This window comes from Mobula birostris, chromosome 26 (assembly GCF_030028105.1).
Source record: "Mobula birostris isolate sMobBir1 chromosome 26, sMobBir1.hap1, whole genome shotgun sequence".
Lineage (NCBI taxonomy): Eukaryota > Metazoa > Chordata > Chondrichthyes > Myliobatiformes > Myliobatidae > Mobula > Mobula birostris.
The window spans coordinates 47,935,647-47,961,662 of record NC_092395.1 but is presented as its reverse complement, the minus strand read 5'-3'; the positions used below and the strand labels follow the sequence as shown (position 1 = coordinate 47,961,662).

Sequence of the window (26,016 nt, the reverse complement as noted above, 5' to 3'; positions counted from 1 at the left end):
TAGAAATCTCAGAGCTCACAGGGTCCTGGGAAGATGCAGTCTGCGAGGCGTACGAGTGGAAACTTGTAAGATACGCTGAGCTGGTTACAGATGCCAAGCAGCATAGATGGAAGGTGCAGATTTTCCCCAGAAGAGGTTGGCTGCAGAGGATTTGTGGCTATTTCCATGGTCAGATTGCTGAAGGGGCTGGGATATGGCACTGGAGCCGTGCTTAGCCACTGTCATGAGTTTAAAGTGAACAGAGCAGGCAGCTAAGCACACAGCCTATGATGGAGATTACTATCCCAGCAGGCTGTGGAGGCTCAGTCATTGTTCTTTTTCACCGTCCAGTGCCAGTTCTATTCCCTCATTCTGCTTTTACCATATCCTTGGATTAACTTGGAGTACCTTTAATTTGAGGATATCCTAATGCTTTTTACAGCTAAAGTGCTTTTAAAAATGATTCTACATTCAGATAGAGATACAGAGCAACTATTTACTCACACAAAATTCCTACAAACATTCAGATAATTACCTAGTTTGTGACGTTGAACAAAAAAAAAAGGAGACTTTTGCTGTCTCATCCAGAAACGGTATCTCCAATAGTGGAACATCAGACTGTCCAGATTTTGTGCTCAAGTTTCTGTTCTGTGAATGTCAAACCACAATTTTCTGGCCAGATTGCTGCTGAACCATTTGCAGAAAACCAACCCAATGCTATTCTGCTCACAGCCACTAGAATAGTTGTTGCATTTTAGAGCAAGGTAGGCAAGAGTAATGAAGAAGCATTTAGAATCCAGGTGAGATGAATATGTCTATGAAGAACAACTTAAAAAAAAATTATTTATCTGTGAAATGCTAGAATAATTAAGAGTTTCAAGTTATTATACAAAAAAGGTAATATTGCTGTGAGGCACAAAGCAAGAAACACAAAGATCTCCTGAGGTAACCAGGAAAAAGGTGGCAGCTGAATAGTGAAACTCAAATTCATGAAAATTTCTTCTCAACCTTCTGTCTCATGGTCACAACAGAATTGCCCCCCAAAAAGGAATCACAAAGTAACAAAAAAGCAAATTACACATTGGAGAAAACAAAAGGCTTTCATAATATAGAACTCAGAACATCCCACGTATTGAAACTGGGTGCAGTCAGTTAATGCAGCCGAACATGATACACAAAAAATGCAATTAACTGATGAACTGGATATTCACATGCATAACCTTCTCACCTCCAAGACTGACAAAACATAGCTTACATTCTGCCTGCTGCGTTCACCAGCAACTTTGATGTGTGTTGCTTGAATTTCCAACATCTGCAGATTTCCTGTTGTTTGCTTACATTCTATTAACTCAACAGCCAAACATCTCAGTCAGAACTCTACTCCCAACAATGGAAGATGCAGTTCCTTTGCAAAGTCACTCGTAAAATGTTGGCTCTTCCTTTCTGGATATTTCTCTCTTCTTCCAATAAACTTGCCTGGTCACATTTAAAATGAAGCCTGTTTCAAAATGAATTCAGCTTTAGACCACATGTGGAGAAAAACTGCCACCACAATGCCTCACTGTAAGGTGTACCGCAGGCAGACTAACAAGATTCAAGTTATAACACTATATATGCTGTATGTGGACTGGGATCTAAAACTAAGCAAATGTTAAATAAAAAAAATAGCTGAGATAAAACAACATTCAGGGTACAAAACTTGCTCTCAAGGTCACATGACAGGGTACCATTTTCTGCATTTATCTTTGCAAAGTTGATCAATAAGTTATTTATTATCTTTCTCTAAAGCTAAGAACAAATCATTTCAAAAGCAAGGTCAGCCAGAAAAATTACAGTGCCTTGAAAAATTATCCAGTCCCCATTGCCTAGGTCAGGCCAACCCTCTAAACATAGTCACCAGAGAAGAATAGCACTTGTAAGAGAGGCTGCTGTGACGCCAACAGTCACTGAGTGAGCTGCGGAAGTCAGTGGCTGCAAGTGGAGATGAAGTTCATTGCTCCACAATCTAAAGCCTTGCAAAAAGGTATTTCTAGAAGAGTTTTAAGGATCATCATCATAGCTTGTCACAGCAGACAGCCAGCCACTCTGGTGTTGTTTGGTTGATGTTGAGCAGGTCAGTGTCAGCTAAATCAGGTGAGAGTGAGCAGTTGTGCAGAACGTGTTTAATGTTCTAAGGATGATGAATGATGTTAAATACAGAGCTTAACTGGGGAGGAAGTTCATCTTTCAGCATGACAATAACCCAAAGTACACTGCCAGAGTAACCACGGAGTGGCTTCAAATGCAGATGATTGATGTCCTTGAGCGGCTCAGAGTCCTGACCTTCATCCAATTGAACATCTCTGGCAAGACCTCAAGATTGCTGTCCACTGCCACTCCCCAACTAACCCGCCATAGCTTGAGCAACTTTGCAAGAAGGAATGGGCATATCTTGCTCTATCACATTGTGCAAAGCTAATAGCGACTTATCCAAAAGACTACTGGTTGCAATAGCTGCAAGAAATGGTTCAACTAAGTACTGAACAAAGCCGGGGGCGGGGATGAATACTTTCAAACAGCTAGCATTTCAGTTTCTGAATTATTTTAGCTTTTCATGCTTTACAATTTTCACCGTTTTGTGGGCTCCATTATAAAAAAAACACAGCATGTGATTCACAAATAAAAACTTTCAGTTAAATTGAACAAAATCCCTGGTTGTAATATTCAATCATGTGAACAAAGGGTTGGCGGCTGAATACTTTAGTGAGGCACTGTGTTTTTACAAAGTGGCATGATGCTGATGTATCCATTACTTGAGATGCAGGTCTCTTGTCACGCAAGTTAACACAGGAACTGTGACAATCTATTGTGTTTATTACAGATATAGAGAACACTGAAAATAATAACAGGAACCCCAGTAAAAATGCTGTCCAAAGCTGCAACCATCTCATTTAGTCCAGCTGACTTTAGGAATATCGTAATGTTCCGTCAAAGTATCCAGGTGTCGGTTAAACTCCTGTAAGAGAGGGAAAGTTACAGATCAGTGGGAAGTACTTAGTCATCAATAAATCAAGCTCAGAAGACAGCAGTAGAGGGATATGGCATGGACACCTGAGCAAAATGTGAGGTGCAAAAGGAGCGCTACAGGCAGGATGTTTTGCAGGGCTGGCATTTTTAAAAAAACACACCTCCCTCAAGTTAAATTTTTTGTCATGTCTGTGTGGGCCACAAACTGCCTACACTGTACAATCATACAGCTCTACTTCTGCAGGTACAATTTGCAACATATATCTTATTTAAACAATTATTGAGGGCTAATAATTGAGCCAAAGCTAATTGTAACTCATGGCCAGCCTTGCGTTGGAGACACTAGACCACAAGTTGAAAGTGACTACACAGAAGTAACATAGATTCAGATCAAGACCAGGCTCACTGTGGCGGCAGCTGGGGAGATTTAAACCCTAATATTTTAATTACAGTTTAGAATGTCCTGTTCAATTGTCCAGGCTGTACCCACGCCCTGAAGGTCATCACCACTGCATTAATCCACAACATCGACCCTTCATCCAAAATAACATGCTCATTCCTCATTGGCAAAAATACATGCAGGGGTGAGTGGGTGCATTTCTGGAATGCTATAGACCTTGTAGGGTTCTACAGATCACGGTGTCCTGGGTTACAAGCAACACCACCAGTGAAACAGCAGTTTAACTAACATACATGCCATCCATTAGTATTATGTTGCTAATGCTACCAACTTTGATGCATAGTCAAAAATATAGGCATGACCATTAAACAGTCACAAGATATAAACAATTGGCTTGACATTTTAAGAGTGACTGAAATTGCATTTTAGCAGAAGAGGAAGCAGCAATTACGTAACGTACTAAGGAAAATTTCAAACTTCTTTTTATAGGGTTTTATATCGTGAGCAAACTGTTACTGTCTTTATTCAGCCTGGTATTATCCTGCAAACTCAAACTAACATTCAACTTCAAGATTCTCTACAAGTTCTACATCATTTCAACTTGGAAATGTATTACCATTTCTTCACAGTTCATCTCCTTGGAAACCCAACAGCAACACGTGACAGTACCTTCTTTATGTGGGCTGAAGCATTTCAAGTTGGTACCTCAACACCACTTTTCCAAGGGAATCGGAGAAGAGTAATTATAAAAAACTTGACACATATGGAAAACAATTTATAAAGAAGTCTAGTGTAGTTCAAAATGACCTACATGCCACTGAGAAACAGGTCTTTAGTTACAACTTTTCTAGTTACATAAATATCATAGAGGCTGAAGACAAAATTCATAAGCTATCACTATCCTGAATGTTAATTTGTTATTTAACTACAGAATACTTATTTCCTCTGTTCCCTTGATCATTTAAACTCAATTTCCCTGTACCTTTGAAGTAATTTTAAACACTTTTCTCAGCCCCTAGGCCTTTGCTCTTAATACACATTTCTTATTTCTTAATGTATTTCTTAATTCACCCAATTTGTTTCATTGCTCTCCACATTTATAAGCAGAACACATTCCTCCTTAATTTAAATTATAATACCCATTCTACCTATTCGATTTTCTTGTTCAGTTTCATCATCCCTAAATTTTCATTGACCGATCATGTACCTTGACTGCTGTCTCAGTTACAGTGCCTTGTAAAAGTATCCAGCCCCCAACCCTTTGTTCACATAAATTGATCAAAATCCCTCATTATAATACACTTTTAACTGTGAATCTTTTTTTGTGAATCAATTTTCCCCCAAAGAAGAATTGTAAAGCATGAAAAATGAAAAACTAAAATGTCTGCAATTCGAAGTATTCACCTAACCTCCTTTACTACACCTCACAGCCATTACAGCCAGTAGTCTTTTTTGATTCAGGTACTGCAAGACAGCAAGTCCCCATTAGTTTTACCAAATGTGATGGAGCAAGATTTACCCACGATGATGATGACGTCAACTCAGACCTGAGAGGCCAGTGTCGGGCATTTTCTTGCCTTACAAGGCGCGGTTCGAAAGGCTGTGTGGGACGCCACTCCTCGCTCAGACATTTCGCAGTATTATTTTACAAGGCCGAGTTGCGAGCTCGACATCAACCCAGCGCGGATGGAGAGCGCGCACGGGGGCGGTCTGTCACCGGATCGAACTCGGGAATCTCCATTCTTGAGCCCAGCACTGATCTCATTGCGCCACCAGCCGACCCATCCTTCCTTGTAAAATTGCTTAAGCTGTGCCAGGTTAGTTGGGGAGTAACGATGGACAGCAATCTCAAGGTCTTGCCATGATATTGATCAGGTTAAGGGCAGAACTCTGACTGGGCCACTCAAGGACATGACTGGGCCACTCAAGGACATCAATTTTCTTTATTTGAAGTCACTCCATGGTTACCCTGGTAGTGTGCTTTGGGTCGTTGTCCTCCAGAAAGACAAACTTCCTCCCCAGTTTAAGCTTTCTGGCAGAGCCCAGCAGGTTTTTAAATCCAGGATCTCTCTGTATTTAGCAACAGTCATCTTCTCATCAATCCTGACCAGATGTCCAGCCCCTGCTGCTGAAAAGCATCCCCATTGTATGACGCCACCTCCACCACACTTCACATAGGGATGGTGTTCTCTAGCTGATGAGTAGTATCAGATTCATGCCACATGTACTGCTTAGTATTGAGGCCAAAGAAGTCCCACCTTAGTCTCACGAGACTTACTTCCACATTTTTTTTCCTAGTATCTTCTAAGTGATGTTTTGCAAAGTCTTTACCAACAAGATTATTTTATTTTAGCCAGGGCTTCTTACTTGCCACTCCTCCAATAAATACCCTTTTTGTGCAAGGCCTTTGAGATTATGGAGCCATGAATTTAATCTCTAATTGCAGCTCACTCTGAATGACTGATAGCACACAGTAGCCTCTTACAAGTGCCATTCTTCTTCGGTGACTAAGTTCAGAAGGGCAGCCTGACCTAGACAGTGTGGCTCTGATTTCATTTTCCACCATGGTCTGCACTGAGCTCCAAGGTATGCTCAGTGCTTTTGAGATGGTTTTGTACCCTTCCCCAGATCTGTGCTTCTCTATTATCATTTCCACGACTTGTCTTGAATGCTCTTTTGTCTTCATTTTGGTTTGGTCTGATTAAAATCTACCACACTGTTGGACCTTACAGAGAGAGGGGATGTTTATTCTCATGAATTCATTGAAAACAGGTGATCCTCCAATTTTCTACGTCAAAAAAAGTAGGTGAACTGTTACAGTCATACAGTATATTGCACCTGAGGAAAGTTAGCTTAGTAATCATCAAAAGGGATGAGTACATTTTCAGCCTCAGTTTTGGTCTTTAATTTTTAGTAAATTGTTGACAAGTTTTGGAATTTTTCTTTTGATTTGACATGATGTACTATGTTTTTCAGATTAGCTCAATCCTATTTCAATACATTTTAAATTTAGAAAATGCCAGTAAAATGTGAAAATAGTTTCAATACTTTTTCAAGGCACTGCACGTCCTATTCAAATATTATTTTAAAACTTGGTATACTGTGATCACTATTGCCTAGATATTTCCTGATGCACATTTCCCTCACCTGCACTGATTTAATTCCCATTTCTAGATCCAGAAATAACTTTTCTGCTTACAGGATAGACAAAATAAATCTCAGTCATTCTCAAGGAATTAAAAATTAAAATGAATTTCTCAATTTTACATTAAAAAGGACACTTATTTTAAGCTCTTAAATAAGCTTACCTCAACACTCTGTTTGTGGGTTTTTGATGCCTTCTTTAGGATCCTTTCAATTTGCTGCATAAAGAAATCAGAAGATTACTTTTAAAAAAGTGGGAAGAAAGTTAAATAAAGTTGGCCACAAGCTTTACAAAATTACTTGGAGGTGTGAGGATACATCTAACAGTAAATCCCATAAAGTAAACAGCATTGAGAAAAGCCTAGTACAAGGGGAGAGGAAGGGTGTGTGATATTGGGTAGTTCAGTTCTGAATAAGTTTTCCGTAAGGCTCTTAAGCAAAGACATTGAATGAGCTAACAGGGTAATATCAAACTAGATAAAGACTGCAAGATATCCATTTAGCAACCATATTAGTACATTTCTATTTTTCCTATTTATCTTTTATCATTTCTACACAAGCATTTATGTATGCATACAGGGTGTGCTATGTGTATGAAGTTTTTCTACTTCATATTTGATTTTTTTCTGCTCAATTTTAAACATTACTCAGTCATTTCTTCTTTCTCTAACTAGAAATCTGTATCACATCAATGAATACAAGAAAACAGGAGCAGAGGGCCAGCTGGCTCTAAACCTGGCACACCATTCAATTTAATCACGGGTGATTTATCGATGGCCTCAACTGCTCCTACGTACCACATCAAATCAGGAGTCCAAAGCCAAAATGAACTGATCAAGTAATACACAAATGTTCTTGTCTCTAGCGAGAGTCAATGAATGCTATTCTATCCCATCTCTTCAACAAGATCCTCCTGCTTTTTCTTCAGATTGCAACTGCCTGCAGATTGACTATTAAAATAGAAACATCGGTGATAGCATAGAAACAAGTATACTCCCGTTATGAGACATTCAAGTACGCTAATCCCATTTTATTCTTCCCGCATTCCCATCAACTTGCCCCAGATTGTATTACCCAGCTATACACCAGGAGCAACCAACCCATCAGCCCAATGTCTTTGTAATGTAGAAGGAAACCTGAGCATGCAGGGAAACAGTCACAGTAAGAACATGCAAGCTCTGCAGTCAGCTGCCTAGGCCAGGATTGAACACCAGGTTGTCGGAGCCATGAGGCAGTTCTTTGCCCTTTCTATGACAACACACTACCCCGATAATGTGTCTTTTTCTTTCTTCATGAGATGAGCATCACATAAATGACTATTGTCAAATCTTCCTTTGTTATTCATACAGTCTCATTCCTGTTATTTCTCCCATCCACTGTATTTAGTCCACAATCCTATCACTTTCAGCTCTGCGATACATGAGGTCCTGAAAATGCTGGAAATCCTGAGCAACATGCACAAAATGCTGGAGCAACTCAGCAGATCAGGCAGCATCTACAAACGGTAATGAACAGCTGACATTTTGGGCCGAGACCCTTCATCAGGAGTGCCTGAACTGCTGAGTTCCTGCAGCATTTTGTGAGTTTTGCTCAAAATCTCCAGCTCTGACAGAACAAATACACAAAAATTAACATGCTTTTGTTTTAATTTTTCTCTTTAAGGGTACCTACTAACTGTGGATCTGCACTACTTGTAGGGTCTCTCGTTTCATTCACTACATTTAACAGCTTACCCGCTTCTCCTGCATCTTGTCAAATGCCTTTTGTGCTGGAGTCCTCTTGTCTATAGATGCTCGTTTACCTTCTCCACCATCTTCAAGCCGCTGCTTGTTTGAGGTGATCTGTTCCAGCATTTTCTTGGTTTCCTTATTCTTCTTTTTCTTCCTGTTTTTTTTTGGAAAAGCAAGCACAGAAGACTTCCATTTCAGTATTTGTTCCAGAATCCATCAGAAGCAGAAGCAGGGACAATTGGAGATCAATGTGAACACAATGTAAGAAAAAGACGAACGGGCAGTGATGGAGGAAGCAGGTCGTCCAAAATAGGTGTCGGGAAGGAATGGGTTTACCAGGGTGGGAGGGACGGACAAGGGTGAGTGGGGAAAGGAGAATTAGAATGCGTCTGTGGGTGCACAGAAATTATATATATTATTTGGATACATTTATACAGTTTCAAAATGTGAGCAGAATAGCACAAATTTTGTAAGAAAAAGGAGAGTAATTTCATATAGTAACAGAAAGGAGCACAGTTAAATAAGTAAATGCTGCAGCATATCAGCATGAGCTTCATGGGGGGCCACACTAGCTTTGGGCTCACCATCAGAATGCAAGAACTATCTGACAGAAATCTGTCAATTTCAAGATAAATGTCCTCTGAAATATTAGCCATTGCTGAGGAATTTTTTCAGAAACAAGGTATAGAAATTAATCTCTTCACATTTAATAGTCTCTGATAATTCTTTATCTTTGGTGTCCACCCTTTCATTTAATCACTCATTTTTCAGACCTCTGACTATCTTGAATTAAAATCTACCCATGCTCCATATTTCCTTATGAAATACAAGGTTCTTCAACCCATTGCCCATGTCGTCTGACAACAGCAATCCAATTCCCCCAATAATTGTACCAGAAACCTATCCTCTCATCAGCCCCCTTGCTCCCCACCCTCAGATTTTACATTCACCTACACACTATAGGCTAATTAACCCACCAAACATCTTCGACCTGCAGGAAGAAACTAGATACCCAGAGAAAACCAACAGAGTAAGAGGGAGAGGGTGCCAGCTCCACACAGCTAGCATCAGAGGTCAAGATTAACTCACTGAACCTTTGAGGGACATTTACATTTACACAGTGTCTTTCATCCATTTCATCTGTCCCAAAGCACATTAATATTCTGGGATACTTCATAGTAGTATAAAGCAATAAAGCATTTCATTTGTACACAATATGCTCCCACCAGCAGGAATCAAATAATTTAAAGTGAAAAAATAATTATTTACTAAAACACTTGAACTAAGTTGTTCTTCAAGCTAAGTGACATGAAATCTCTAACACCAACTCAAAGTGTTAGATGGGACCATTACTCATCACCTCCAGCCGTATAGTACTGAATCGGCATCAAGAACCTTCTGCTTGGAACCAACAATGCCAGCAACTGAACCAAAGAGGGAGATGGAATTCTTCATCCCAATCAGCCATACTCTGTATGCATTCAGCATATTGCCATTGTGACGGGGTCCTGAATTACCCCTATGAACTATGCTTTTGGTGGGGGGGGGGGGGGGAGGGCTCAACAACGGACACTTTGTTTAAAAAGAGAAAGAGAGTTATTTAACACCGACATCTTGTTTTTAAGCGAGAGATGAAGACTGCTTTGAGATGGTGTTATGATTTTTCAGTAGCATGTTTACATTTCTACAAGGACATGGCCTGCTTGTACATTCTTACACAGAGAGAGAAGGGAGGAGCTGATTTGAGAGACAGTTGGTACTCAGTATGGGGTGATAAATAGAAGGACAGATGATAGACCTGAAACATATGTTTTTGGACATTGAATGAGCTCTGTTGTGCCCACAGAAAAAGTGGGTTTTTGGAGGATCGATCAGTGGCTCTCGCAGTATGAAAAGGGTGTGACCGGTAGGGAGTTAGTTGTGTGTCCACCCTCACCTGGGTTGATAGCTCCACCACAGAAGAACGGTCCCCTTTGTTCTGGTCACAGTCGGTGACTTTTAAAAGGATTTCGGAGGACAACGGGAAGATCGACGGCATCAGCTCACCGGAAGACTCAAATTTCTCCCTCTCTCCATCACTACTCAACTAAATACAGGTGTCCCCCACTTTTCGAACGTTCACTTTATGAAACCTCACTGTTACGAAAGACCTACATTAGTACCCTGTTTTCACTTTCAGAAGGTGTTTTCACTCTTACAAAGAAAGGCAGCGCAAGATAAAAGGCAGCACGCACCCTGAGCAGCTGCTCTCCCCCGGATTCGGAATGGCATTGCTTAAACATGTTGCATTGAGCAGCCGTTAGCAAGATGAGTTCTAAGGTGTCGGAAAAGCCTAAGAGAGCTCGTAAGGGTATTACACTTAGCGTAAAACTAGACATAATTAAGCGTTTCAATCCTGGTGAACGAAGCAAGGACAACGTGAGTTTGGCTTGTAGAAGCTGACGAAGATGATGTTGAAGAGGTTTTGGCATTCCATGACCAAGAACTGATAGATGAAGAGCTGATGCAATTGGACGAGAAAAGGATAACAATCGAAACCGAATGCAGTAGCGAAAGTGAAGTCATCGAGGAACTGAACGTGAAGCAACTGCGTGAGATTTTCACTGCAATGATAAAGTACGACTTTAATTTTGAAAGGGTATGTAGGTTTAGGGGATATTTGCAAGATAGTTTGAGTCCTTACAAAGAACTATGTGATAGAAAAATGCGCGAGGCTCAGCAGTCAAGCAAGCCTCCCACATCAGCCACAGCAGACGACGAACCTCGACCTTCGACATTGAGGCAGGTAGTCATAGGAGAAGATGAGCTGCCTGCCTTGATCGACGATGAGATGACACCCCCTTGTCCCACCACCCCAACCCCCAGGCCCCCGACAGATACTGTACCGATTCGCGGAGAATGCAGCAGCAGCTGGGAGGCACACAGCACATCTTTAAGAAAAAAGCCGAAATAAACATGCTAATTAATTAGGTGCCGCCTAGCACGTAATTGTCGGCCCAGATCAGAGATGATGCAAACGGCAATCACCTCTGATCTGCATCGACATTTACGTGAGCATGTTTATTTCAGCTTTTTTCTTAAAGATGTGCTGTGTGCCTCCCGGCTACCCCTGCGTGCTTCGTGGCAATGTATCAGTCGGCGGCCTGGAGGGTGGGGGCCACTGCACCACCCCAACCTGCGACGACTCAGTCTAACACACCATCATCAGTGTGCTCGATGTCTTCCCAATTCCCGTAAGTGATACTACACTGTACATACATTATTTCTACTTTATATAGGCTGTGTATTTTTACATGTTATTTGGTAGCTTCATAGTTTAAAGGTTACTGGAGAGTGCGTTTATGCCAACAGCGCCTGCATGAGATTTTCTGCCGAGAGCGCTTGCGTGAGATTTTCGGTACGGAGATCTGTGCAGGCAATCGTTGTAGAGAAGTACTTCTACTTTATATAGGCTGTGTATTTATCATATCATTCCTGCTTTTACTATATGTTACTGTTATTTTAGGTTTTATGTGTTATTTGGCATGATTTGGTAGGTTATTTTTGGGTCTGCGAATGCTCACAAAATTTTCCCATATAAATAAATGGTAATTGCTTCTTCACTTTACCACATTTCAGCTTACGAACCGTTTCAGAGGAACGCTCTACCTTCGGATGGCAGGGGAAATCTATACCATGAACTGAACTGAACTTTACTCATTATCATAACACTATCTATTTACCCCTAGACTTGAAGAAGCTTGGTTTTCATATACTTCCACACTTACTCATATATAATCATTGCTAACCTGTTTGATTTATCGGCATTTATATTATTGTATTGCATAGTTACTAATAAATATTATTAGTTAATAGCAATACCGGACTCCAAAATGTTTTCCATTTCTGCTGGTTCTTTAACCTGTCACGGGGTACATGACATCATATTAAACACAACTAAAACTGTAAACAAAAGTGTTATAGCAACCTATGCTCCCCAAATTCCTTCTATAGAATGCACTTGATACACTGACAGACCATGTCAGGGTTGAGTTATACAGCACGTCAAGCAAGGACATAATGCATGAAGAGCAGGTACACTCAACAACAAAACGTTTGCTTCTTGAATACTTTTGAGTGTATCTTATAGATTTTGGGTTGAACTGAAATTTCCCTAACACACACCATTTTTTGGAATTGCCTACTTTTGTTATTTCAATTCATAATTCAAGTCAATTAAAATGTTGCCCACAATCTAAGCTGAATAGTTTTCTATCTTGTCCAGCCATGCCTAGGACAGATGTGGTTTCAGAAAAGTTATATGAGTGCCTCACACTGAAATACTTGTAAAGACCAACTGCAGAAGTATTGAGGCCATGATCACCCAGCGTCAGCTGCAGTGGCTGGGACACGTCATAGGGATGCCCCCATGTCAGCTATCCCACAGAGCGTTATATGGCCAACTACATCATGGTCAACACTCAGCTGGAGGGCCGAAGTGCTATAAGGATCAGACGAAGAATGCTTTAAGGAAGTGCAAGATCAGACCCAAGGACCTGGAGGAGGTTGCTGCTGACCGTACCACTTGGCGACAGCTGTGTAGGGACGGGGTTCGTATTCTGGAGATGGAAAGAACAACCAGAAGACAGCAGAAGAGAGTCAGGAAAAATGCAGCCATGGTTGCCACCACTAGCACATATGCATGTCCCACCTGCAATAGAGCTTGTGGGTCCAGGATAGGACTGTATAGTCAAAGATCTCACCATTAAAGCTGAGGACGTCGTCATCAGATTTCGATGGACAACCGAAGAGAGAGAAGATACATTTCCATGAAGGATTTTGATAATTGAGACAAATGTTACCCAGAATAATTGATGCCAATATTAAGGAAGGCATTTTTGTTGGCCCACAAATCAAGCAGGTCAAAGACAAGCAATTCAAAGAACTTACAGTGCAACCTGAGAAAAATCACATGAAGGCATTCAAGGATGTTGTTGAAAATTTTCAAGACAACGACAGAGCACCAAACTACATGCAGCTGATTAATAACATGCTTCAAACATACAAAACCATGTAGCCGTGCAACATGCCACTAAAGATTTATTTTCTGCACTCCTTTTTAGACCTCTTCCTGCAAGTCTTGGTGCAGTCAGTGACAAGCATGGTGAAAGCTTTGACCAGGATATTGCAGTCATGGAGAAACAGTATCAGTGTAACTGGAATCCATCAACGCTGGCTGATTATTGTTGGACACTTAAGCAAGAAGCCTCAGACATGAGTATAAATGAAAATCACCAAAACTTTTTTTTAGCTTATTTGAACTATTGTAAAGCATCAGCACTGTCATACAATTAAACACATTATATTCAATAAAAGCTAATTTCTTGTTTCTCTAAATTCCTACATGACACAAGTAGTCTGAAATTATATTTGAGTTCAGCTTCAAGCAAGCCATCATAAAAAAATTCTTTGGAAGCAATACTTTAAAAAAATCGTTATCTAGTGTTATTTAAAAGTATCCATGCTATATTATAAAGGCTGCACATTCTCTAAAGCGTTCATTATTTGAAGATATTCGCGTTAAGTATTAAACCTCCATTGATGAGACCAACCTGAACATTTCCCACACCTTATGTTTATTATATCAGTATTATGAAATATGACCAACACTAGGTGGAAAACTAGCTATATCTTTTGCAGGATTAGCCAAATTGAGAACTCAAACACTTAGAGTATCACTGATCCCAAATTTCCTGTGAGGTTCTGATTGCTGTCATTCTGACTCAGTTTAGGAATCCAACAGCCGAATTTAACCAGCTATAGCTGTGCTGGAAAATCTAGGCACTGATCTGATCCAGTTTTACCATCTCCTTTCACTTCAGCAGTTTTGGGGTAATGAAAAAAAACTTTGTGTTGAATAAATATAAGCCCGTTTAAAGTAATCTTCAGTGGTTGAGTTTAAAGTACTCCAATCTTCACAATTGAGAGACAAGCAAGATGATCCTCTGATACCCATTGAGCCTGCGGACACGGCTCACGCCACAACAAGAAGGAACGCACTCTTCAGGATTTATCCTTGTTGCACTGATGGGGCACTAAGCAGCCCACCTGCCGGGTTCCGTCTCCCTACACTGGGCCAGGAGCTGGAATCCGCCATCAGAAGCAACAGCACCGCCGGTGTCCGGCACACCGCGGGTTTCCAGACAAACAGCCGGCCCGCTCCGGAACCAGCCTCCCTGAACTGCCACCGATGCCGGGGAAAAGGCCTACCCGGCTTTCAACGCGTCACGGCCCCCTGGGGGAAGAGCTCGACCTTGGGCCCGCCGACTCCCCACCCGCGCCAGATCCCAGTCCCGGCTCCTTACTTCTTAACACCGAGATCAGCGACGCCTTTCAGCCGGAGGGCGCCGCGTTGCACCCCCTGGTACTCGGCCATCTTCAGCCGCGGACCGACCGATTACTCTGCGAGTCTGACTCCGCCCCTTTTGTCGCCGACCCCGCCCACAAGGCTCGAGCCGGCCCCGCCCCTACGTACAGCGAGCCCCGCCCACTGAAGATCCAAGTCCCCCCCCCCCCGACACATTTGGCTGCACCCAACCAGCAGCCGGGATTGTGATAGTCCTCGCCTTGATATATGTGATTGCAAATGGACTGCAATCCAGAATGAAGGTGTTTTCTGTTACTTGTAAAATTATGATTGCTTCGTGATACTGTTAAAGGCAGTTACAACACCAGAAAACTAAGCCCGTCGAAGGACGTGGGCTGCCCGGGACTGGCTGCCCCATATTGAAAGGAGTGGATGTCGAAGGGGCAGAGGACGGAGAATAATCGAGGGGTCTGTAGTTTTCAGACAGCCTGGCCACTGGGCTTTGAGGATATCCTCTCCACCACGGCAATGTTGAGTTTATCAGTCGTCGCCTGAACGGCAATTCCAGCAACGCGGTTCCCTTTAAACATCTACACAGGAAATCTGCCGATGCTGGAAATTCAAGCAACACACACAAAATGCTGGTGGAACGCAGCAGGCCAGGCAGCATCTCTAGGAAGAGGCACAGTCGACATTTCGGGTCGAGACCCTTCGTCAGGACCAACTGAAAGAAGAGATAGTAAGAGATTTGAAACACAAAATAATCTGCAGATGCTGGGATCAAAGCAACGCTTTCAGTACGCTGGATGAACTCAGCAGGTCGGGCAGCATCAGTCAGAAACGATCAGCCGACGTTTCGGGCCGGAACCCTTCGTCAGGACTGAAGAATGAAAGATGGGGAAGGATTTGAAGAATGCTTGTAGCTTCAGTTGAAAGACCAGTAATTTGAAAGACAAAGGGGTGGGGGAGGGGAAGCATTGACGTCATAGCCCTGAAAACAATGGATCGTAGAAGAAGGAGGCAGAACCGTGAGGGAGCTGGGGGAGGAGGTAGAGTGAAATAGGGATAGAGGAAGGGAGGGGGAGGGAGGGAAGTACCAGAAGTTGGAGAATTCTATGTTCATACCAAGGGGCTGGAGACTACCTAGACGGTATATGAGGTGTTGCTCCTCCAACCTGAGTCTAGCCTCATCATGGCAGTAGAGGAGGCCATGTATGGACATATCTGAATAGGAATGGGAAGCAGAGTTGAGGTGGGTGGCTACTGGGAGATCCTGTCCGTTGTGGCGATTGGAGTGGAGGTGCTCGATGAAGCGGTCCCCCAATCTGCGTCAGGTTTCACCGATGTAGAGGAGGCCGCACTGGGAGCACCGGATGCAATAGATGACCCCAACAGACTCACAAGTGAAGTGTTGTCTCACCTGGAAGGACTGTTTGGAGCCCTGAATGGTTGCAAGAGCTGAGGTGTAGGGACAGGTGTAGCACTTACGCTTACAGGGATAAGTGCCGGGTGGGAGATCAGTGGGGATGGATGTGCAGATAAGGGAGTCGTGGAGGGACTGATCCCTGTGGAAAGCGGAGAGGGGTGGAGAGGGGAAAGATGTGCTTAGTGGTGAGGTCCTGTTGAAGGTGGCGGAAGTTGCGGAGGATAATGTGCTGGATCCGGAGGCTGGTGGGGTGGTAGGTAAGGACAAGGGGAACTCTGTCCCTGTTGTGGTGGCGGGAAGATGGGGTGAGAGCCGAAATGTGGGAAATGGAGGAGATCCGGGTGAGGGCATCATTGATGACAGCAGAAGGGAAACCACAATCCTTAAAGAAAGAGGACATTTGAGATGTCCTGGAACGGAACGCCTATTCCTATTCCCGGTTCCTCCATCACCGTCGCATCTGCTCCGAGGATGAGGCTTTCCATGGCTGACAAAGGAAGTTAAGGACTGCATAAAAGCCAAGGAAAGGGCATGTAAGTTAGCAAAAGTGAGTAGGAGGTTGAATGATTGGGAAGCTTTTAAAATCCAACAAAAGACAACAATGTGTGAGGTGTTACACTTGGTAGGACCAACCAGGGTAGGTCTTACACGGTGAATGGTAGAGCACTGAGGAGTGATCTTGGAATTATAGGCCCATAATTCAGTGAAAGTAGAGTAACAGGCCATAAAGAAAGCTTTTGGCACATTGACCCTCATAAATCAAAGTACTGAGAACAGGAGATGAATGCTATGTTGAAGTTGTACATGACTTTGCTGAGGCCTAATTTGGAGTATTGTGTACAATTTTGGTCATCTACTTACAGGAAAGATGCAAATAAGGTTGAAAGAGTGCAGAGAAAATTAACAAGGATGTTGCTGGGTCTGGAAGACCTGAGTTATAATGAAAGATTGAATAGGTTAGGACTTTATTCCTTACAGCATAAAAGATTAAGAGATTTGATAGATATATACAAAATTTTGAGGGGTATAGCTAGGGTAAATGCAAGCAGGCTTTTTCCACTGATTTTGGGTGGAACTATAACTGGAGGTTATGGGTTAAGGGTGAAAGGTGAAAAATTTAAGGGGAACATGAAGGGAAACTTCTTCACTCAGAGGGTTGTGAGATTGTGGGACAAGCACCAGCACAAGCTCGATTTCAACATTTAAGAGAAGTTTGGGTAGGTACATGGATGGTTGGGGTATGGAGGGCTATGGTCCTGGTGCAAGTCAATCGGAGTAGGCAATTTAAATGGTTTGGCACAGACTAGATGGACTGAAGGGCCTACTCCTGTGCTGTACTTTTCTATGATTCTAAAAAAGCTATAAGAAGGGAAAAGATGAAATATGTAGGTAAACTAGCCAATAATATAAAGCAGGATACTGAAAGTTTTTTCAGTTATATAAAGAGTAAAAGGGAGGTGAGAGTTGATATTGGACCACTGGAAAATGATGCTGGTGAGGTAGTAATGGTGGACAAAGATATGGCAGCTAAAATTAATGAGTACTTTACATCTGTCTTCACTGTGGAAGACACTAGCAGTGTGCCAGAGGTCTGTGAGTGTCAGGGAGCAGGAGTGTGTGCTATTGCTATTACAAAGGAAAAAGTGCTAGGCAAACTCAAACGTATTAAGGTGCGTAAGCTGCATAAGTCACCAGGACCAAATGGACCATATCCCAGACCCTTGAGAGAGGTTGCTGAAGAGGCAGCGGATACATTGGTCATGATATTTCAAGAATCACTTGATTCTGGCATGCTCTGGGAGGACTGGAAGATTGCAAATGTCACTCCACTCTTTAGGAAGGGAGGAAGGCAAAAAAAAGGAAATCGTAGGCCATTTGGCCAAACCTCAGTGGTTGGGAAAGTGTTGGAGTCTATTATTAAGAATGAGGTTTCAGGGTGCTTGGAGATTAATGATAAAGTAAGTCAAAGTCAGCATGGTTTCTGTAAAAGGAAATTTTGCCTGACAAATCTGTTACAGTTCCTCAAGGAAGTAACAAGCAGGATAGACAAAGGAGAGGCAGTGGATGTCATTTACTTGGATTTTCAGAAGGCATTTGATAAGGTGCCACACATGAGGCTGCTTAAGAAAATAATATGGTGTTACAGGAAAGATAGTGGCATGGATAGAGGTATAGCTGACAGACAGGAGGCAGTGTGTGGGAATAAAAGGGACCTTTTCTGGTTGGCTGCCAGTGATTAGTTTTCACATTGTTTGTCAACATTGTTCTGGATAACTGAATTGATGGCTTTGCAGGTGATACATAGATGGGTGGAGGGGTAGGTAGTGCTGAGGAAGAAATGCAATTGAAATAGGACTTGAACAAATGGGAAGAAAGGGCAAAAAGTGGCAGAGGGAATACAGTGCTGGGAAATGTATGATAACGCATTTTGGTAAAAGGAACAATAGTGCAGACTTTTATCTCAATGGAAGAGGGTTCAAACGTCAGAGGTGCAAAGGGACTTTGAAATCCTCATGCAAGACTCCCAGAAGGTTAATTTACAGGTTGAGTCTGTGGTAAAGAAGGCAAATTTATTTCAAGGGGAATAGAATATAAAATAAAGGAGATAATGCTGAGCCTTTATAAGACACTAGTCCCGCTGCACTCACAGTATTGTCAATAGTTTGGGGCCCATATCTTAGAAAGGATGTGTTGTCATTGGAGAAAGTCCAGTGAAAGATGATCCTGGGAATTAAGGGGTTAACATATGAGGACTGTTTGGCAGCTTTGGGCCTAAACTCACTGGAATTTAGAGGAATGCAGGAGGATCTCATCGAAACCTACCAAATGTTGAAACGACTAGATAGGGTGGTGGTGGAGAGGATGTTTTCTATGGTGGGGGTATCCCGAACTAGAAGGCACAGCGTCAAAATTGAGGGGCGACCTTTTAGAATTGGCCAGAGAATGGTGAATCTGTGGGAGGCTATGCCACAAACTGCAGTGGAGGCCAAGTCTGTGGGTACATTTAAAATACTCAGATCGGTTAGGGCATCAACAGATATGGAGACAAAACAGGTGTGTGGGGTTGAGTGGGATGATGGAATATTGGAGCAGACTAGATGGGCTGAATGGCCTAATTCTACTCCTATATCTTTTGGTCTAATACGTATGTTTTAGTTTTTGATGTTCCCTTGAGTGTGATTTCTGCACAAGATCCGATTGCTATCACATTTATCATTTAAGGTTCCGGATTATGAGACTGTGCGATATGACATACAACTGCAGAAAGAGACTGTGAAGGAGGGTTTATCATGCAGATTTCTGCCTTCTGTAGAGAAAACTGAATGTGTAATTAGTGAATTGTTATATCCATAGGGTGGAATCAAAAGTGTGAACTATGATAATCCAGGTCCGGAACTGTCTGTGGAAGGGTTGAGGAGAATAATGGGAAATTATTCTGGTAAAATTACTTTTTGTGGTGACTTTAATGCACATAGTGAGGATTTGTGAGGCAGTAAGACAACAGATGCTGATGGGGTGGCAGTTGAGGATTTTTTGGAAGAATGTTATTTAACTTGTTTAAATTATGGAAGAAAGACCAGGGTGGATATTTCTAAAGGTGGGGACTCCTCTCTGGGCTTGACTCCTGTATCTGCTCTACTTGCTGGACTTAGTAGTTAGGATGGAATAATTAGTTGGAGAGTGATCATCTCCCAGCCTTTTGTATTGTAGGGATCAAGGTTCACTGTCAGAATTTGGTTTCTGGTACTAAATGGTGTTTTAAGAGAGCAAACTGGGGGAAATTTCCATTAAGTGTGAGAAATCGTTTCATCAATTGTCTCTAGGTGATACCACAGAATAAGACTATCAGAGTATAATTTCTAGTTTGTGTGGGGCAGCCCGTCAAGTCATTCCTTTTGGTGGTGTCTCAGGGAGCTGGTAAGAAATGTGTTCCTTGGTGGACACAGGAATGTACAGGAGACCAGAGATGGGCATTACGCGTTTTGAAACGTAGTTAAACGCAAGAGGTCTTGCTGAACTTTCAGAAGCAAAGAACAATAGCAAGGTCTATTATTAGGAATGCTAGAAGCTTAGCTTTGAGGGGGTTTTGCTGATCATTTGCGGGGGAGGGACTGGTCTAACGGTGGTGTGGAGAATGCTAAAGTAAATAATGGTGTTGGAGGTTATAACGAGATTCCAGTGTTAATGACCTGCTTACATGTATGTGTGTTCTCTAAGTCAGTCTTGAATCTAGACATAACCGCAAGTATTTAACCATGGGAACCCTGGACAGGGAACACCCAACAGATTAAAGGTAGAACTCTTGGCCAGGCTACTGTTGGGCTAATTTGCAAATCCCCAAGACCATACTCCCTCAAATATTCCCAATTATCCGAGCAAAACATTTGCAATTCTGTTAGTATATTCCCAGCAATCCATTAAAACTGAATACGTTCAATGGGATGACTCCCAATCTACCACGGAAATCCAATATGCAAGGCTGTCTGCAGGACAAGAGGCATCTCACCTAGTTCAACCACCAGTTCATCTCTAGGTGTGGTCCAGAATGCTCCACTACAGATTTGAAGTGTCCTGGCCTATAGAACATCTAACCTATACAAGACTGAACAAGCTGCCTCCTCATAAATCCTACAACAATAGTCCATACAAGAGGGCATTAAAGTGTGATAAGTCGTCTATGGCACACCCATAGAAGCTCCCCAGTGACCAGGTTCTTGCCACAGCTTCCTTATCCAGTGCTTATTAGTTTTTCAACTCTAGTTCCCTTCAGAGTGCAGAAAGGTAATTTTCATTACCTCTCATTTGAGTGGGAGAGCCCTGGCCTGGCTGTAAGGTGACGTTACATCTCTATAGAACTCTGGTAGGTGACACATGGTTCCTTAAGGTTGTCATAGCCAAGGGTGCTAATAAGGATATGCTCCCACTACCTATTAAATGCTCCCAATGACGTGCACCTTAAATAGTCTCTGACAACCACATCCAGCTCCATGTGGCTTGGCTACTAAACCTGGCAAAACCATTTCTACTGACAGGAGAAGGGTCAAAGGTGGGTTACTGCCATCTTAAAACCAATGGCTTCAGGCAGATGGGGCTTGTCAGCCATGGCTGACAGCTCATCTAGGAGAAGGAAAACTCTGATCTCAAACCTCTGCTGTCTTATGGCTGTACCCACCCACAGGGAAGGCTTCTGGAGTAAACTCCAAGGGAAAAATTTGGAGCTGGAGTGCCTAAGAGAGTTTTACATTAAGTTCAATGCTGGCAACTCCTGTGAAGCCAGTGGTGCCAAACTATATCTGTCTCTGCTATCCCTTTGGAATCATCAACTGCATGGAGGGAGAGCCTGCTGCATGGACAACAGCTTGCTCTCTACATCATACTGCCCTGGCTTGCGTATTAGCTGGTGTATCACATTAGACAACTGGGATGCAACATCCGTGGTCGACCCCGACCACACTTGAAGTATTGTTCATTTCTGGTTGCCCTGTTATAGGAAGGATGTGGAAGTATTAGAGACTGGATGGAGGGTTTAGATTAGAGAGCATGTCTAATGAGGAAAGGTTGAAAGAGCTAGGGCTTTTCCCTTTGGGGTGAAAGAGGATGAGAGGTTATTTAATGGAGGTTTGTAAGTTGAGAGACATTGATAGAGTGGATAATCTGTGCATTATATTCTGGGCAGAAATGGCTACCATGAGATGGCACAATTTTAAGGGGACTGGAGCAGAGAATGGGGGTATATCAGAGTTAGTCATTTTAGAGGGTGCTGCATGGAACATGCTGCCAGGGGTATTGATGGAGGCAAATACATTAGGAACATTTAAGGGACTCTTGGATACACATGGATGGAATAAAAAATGGAGGGCTATACTGGAGGGAAGCATTAGTTTGATCTTGGAATTGGTTAAAAGGTTGGCATGATATCAAGAGTCAACTGTGCTCTACTGTTCTATACTCTAAGTGAATAAAAGGGAAGCATTGGGTATAATTTTAAGAGTTGTGTGCACCAGCAATCCCAACCATAATAGGAAAATTTGCAGCAAATTGTATGAATTGCTAGAAACATCATGCTAGGAAGATACTGCCAGTATCTGCCTCTGTCAGACCATCATCCTGGGGCCATTTGTTCATCTCCAAATGGACCTTCTGTGGTTACCCAAAGGTATGGTGCCTTCTCCCCCAACTCCCCCCCCCACCCCCCCACTTAGAAGTTTTCATGTTTTATTGTTTTACAACATTGAATCACAATGGATTTAATTTGGTTTCTTTTGACACTGATCGAATGAGAAAGACTTTCAAGTCAAAGTGAAAACAGATCTCTACAAAAGTGATCTAAATTAATTACCAATTTAATAATAATTTATAGGCACTGTATCTTTTCTTTTTTCAGAAGCTTATCCAACTCGTAGAACAGTTGCTAAACTTTTAGTATGAGAATGTATTAATTAGGTTGGGATCCATAAAAAGACTTTCAAGTTATTGTGGTCCATACTTTACGGGCAAGGTGATACAGGAGTTGACAAAAGCCCTACAGTGCAAGCATCACTTCACTTTCCCATACCATCTCAATTTAGTGGAGCAGTGGAGAGACAGAATTGTGCCCTGAAAAAGCAGAATGGCTAAATAATGTTTGGAAACATAACTAAAATGCCCACAGGTACTTCCACTGGCCCTCATGTCAATGCACCGCACTCCAACCCACGTAACAGGTCAGTCTCCATATCTGAAATTGCTGGGGCAGCCTAGGTCCATGCATTGCATGTTAAGCCAGCTGGGCCACTGGATGAGGAAACTAGTCAGGGTTCTTCATGCCACAGGCACTGACTGGCTGAGCATACTTGCCAATTTAAGTAAAAGTTCAAAGTTAAGTTATTATCAAGTACATATATGTCACCATATACAGCTGGGAGATTCATTTTCTTGTGGGCATACTCAATCAATCCATAATAGAATAATAACCATAACAGAATCCACAAAAGACCATACCAACTTGGGTGTTCAACCAGTTCGCAAAAGACAACAAACTCTACAAATACAAATAATAATAATAAATAAGCAATGAATATCAAGAACATGAGATGAAAAATCCTTGAAAGTGAGTCCATTGGTTGTGGGAACATTTCATTGATGGGGCAACTGAAGTTATCCTCTTTTGATCGAGAGTGGGATGGTTGAGGGATAGTAACTATTCCTGAGCCAGGTGGTGTGAGTCCTGAGGTTTCTGTACCTCCTTCCCGACGGTAGCAGCGAGAAGAGAGCATGTCCTGAGTGGTGGGGGCTCTCGATGATGGGTGCTGCTTTTCCTCGACAACATTTCGTGTTAATATACTCAATGGCGGGGAGAACTTTACCTGTTCTAGGCTGGACCATATTCACTATTTTTTGTAGGATTTTCTGTTCAAGAGCATTGGTGTTTCCATACCAGGCTGTGGTGCAGCAAATTAATTTGTTCTCCACTACACATCTATAGTTTTTTGTCAGTTTTAGATGTCATGCTGAATGTTTGCAAACTCCTAAGGAAATGGAGGTGCTGTCATGCTTTCTTTGTAATTGCACTTGTGTGCTGGGCTCAGTACAAGTCCTTCAAAATAATAACAGTAAGGAATTTAAAGCTGCTGACCCTGTCCACTAATGATGTCCCAATGAGGACTGGCTCATTGACCTCTTTCCTCTTCTCGAAGTCAGTCAGCTCCTTGGTCTTGCAGTGAGGAAGAGGTTGTTGTTAGGGCACCACTCAGCCAGCTTTTCAATCTGTCCTACATGCTAATTCGTCACCACCTTTGATTCTGCCTATGACAGTGGTGTCAGCAGCCACAAGTGTAAAGTAATTAGAGCAGGAGACTGAGCACACAGCCCTGTGGCACACCAGTGCTGTTGGAGATTGTGGAGGAGATGTTGCCAATCTGAACTGACTGGGTGTGCAAGTGAGGAAATCCAGCATCCAATTCCTCAAGGAATTGAGTGTGAATAAAATTGCAGCATCCAACAGAAACCAGCCTGGCCAAACAAATTGTGTTACCATTGTGGCTGGACTCACATACACCTAACAAATGCAGGTTTAAAGGTGAAATGCAGAAACTGCAACAAAGGATAAAAATAAATGGACTGCACAAGGAAGAGAACAAGTTAACAGGTTGCACTTTCGAAAAGAGAACTAATCTGCACGCTGTTGATGGAAAAAATTGATAATGATGAGAGTGACACAGACTGAGCAGCCTTGAGACTTACAATGTAAAAACTAACAATCAACAAGCAATATGGCTTACACCAGAAGTGAATGGGAAATTAACTAAAATGGAATTGGACACTGGTTCATCTGTTTCAGTCATTCCAGAAATTGAGTTTGAATGGTATTTCAAAGATATGAAATGCTTAAGCCTGCAGCTATCCAACTAAGAACTTGTACTGGAGAAAAGATAACATCAGTGGGAATGACATTCATAACTGAAATACAACAACCATCAAGCCCCATTGAGCTTGTATGTGGTAAAAACGGGAGGGCCAGTGCTGTGGGGGCATGATTGGCTGAGACATCTACAATTTGATTGAGATCCATCCATTATTTGCATGCAACATCCCCTGCAATGGAGCCAAATGGAAGTGAATTAAGAAATGTACTGGATGATGCCACAAGCGTCTCCATGCCGAGCACCATGATCCATTACCCAACAGTGGACAAACGGGTGTTGGTGCCTTTGAATGGAAAGCATATTGGACCAATGAAGGACCAGGCTTCTCAGAGGAAGCATGAAAGTGACAAAAGCACTGGTCCAACTACAATGGTTTATGTAGGCACCATTTCTGAGAAAACTTCTGATATGTTAATCAGGCAGTTACTTGTAAAATATGGCTTGGATTTAAACTGGAAGAGAGTTCAAGGAACTTCGGGAAAGTTGCAAGCATTTGACTTTTGTGAGTATAAAGGACCAGAGTCTATCCTGCGTGTATTAACGTTGTTGCATGAACTACAAGTGGGAGACACAAAGCTGCTTATAAAAGTGGATCTAATGACCAAAGCCCAGCTGGATGAATGGAAAGCCAAAAAGAAAGGAGTCAATGGAGATATGAAAAGAGGATTCATCAGATGTCATTGTGGGTGAGGAAACCAAGAGGAGAGATCAAATCGTAAAGTGAGCAATAGAAGATTAATAAGACAATATTTCAGTGAACTAAATGCACCTTCCCAGGATCAAGATGCACAAACTAGAAGAAAAAGGAAGGAGAAGAAAGATGCCCAGAACTGTCAGAACCACTTCCTGCAGTCTTAGAATTAACTCCTGCAACCACCACAGAGGAAGCACCAGAATCTGAGATTGTTTCACAGCCACAAGTCTTGCCTGCCAAGCAGAGTAATTCCACTTGTCAGGAAAGACATTATCCCACAAGAGTAAGAAATTCTCCACAGTAATTAAATCTTTAGGCCTGAATGGAACAGTTGAAAACTCACTGTGCTGTGAATGTATATAGTAGTTGTATTATATAATATACTATGGGTTAGATGTATAAATATGTGATTTGAATACATCAACATGTCACCACATGATCCATGCACACCTCACTTAAAGTATGCCCGAAGTTAGACCCACATTTCCCGTGTCTTCTTTTGAATTAGTTTAATGTTTTGAAGTTTAAAAACATAACAGATTCCATCTTGTATTGGCAATTGCTGCCCTGTTTGGGGGGGGGGGGGGGAGGCATTAACTGTCTAATACCTATGCCTCACATAATCTTATACACTTACAGTATATCACTTCAAAGAGAAAAGTCATAGCTTGCTTAACTTTTCCTCATAAGACACTTGCCCTGCTGTTATTCAATATGCAGCTCATTCTGATGAAAGTGAAGCATCTAAAGGCAATGAATGTGCTGATTGCCCTGCCAAAGCTATAGCAATGGACTCTAATAGACACAGTTGTCATGGGTCACTTGGTGGCCTCCCTCACTAGTCCCCTTCTCCCATGTTCACTCTGTTTTTGAGGATGGCCTGCTC

General features: G+C 42.3%; 1 protein-coding gene across 1 annotated transcript; it reads right to left on the bottom strand.

Annotated features, from left to right (window-relative positions):
* Nucleotides 1-2,812: 2,812 nt before the first annotated feature.
* Nucleotides 2,813-14,728, bottom strand: fam32a (family with sequence similarity 32 member A). Its single transcript, XM_072244028.1, has 4 exons — nt 14,604-14,728; nt 8,263-8,413; nt 6,694-6,747; nt 2,813-2,974 (listed from the first exon to the last, which is right to left on the bottom strand). The coding sequence occupies exons 1-4, from the start codon at nt 14,672-14,674 to the stop codon at nt 2,906-2,908; spliced, it is 345 nt and encodes a 114-aa protein (XP_072100129.1). The 5' UTR covers nt 14,675-14,728; the 3' UTR covers nt 2,813-2,905.
* Between the last annotated feature and the right edge of the window lie 11,288 nt (nt 14,729-26,016).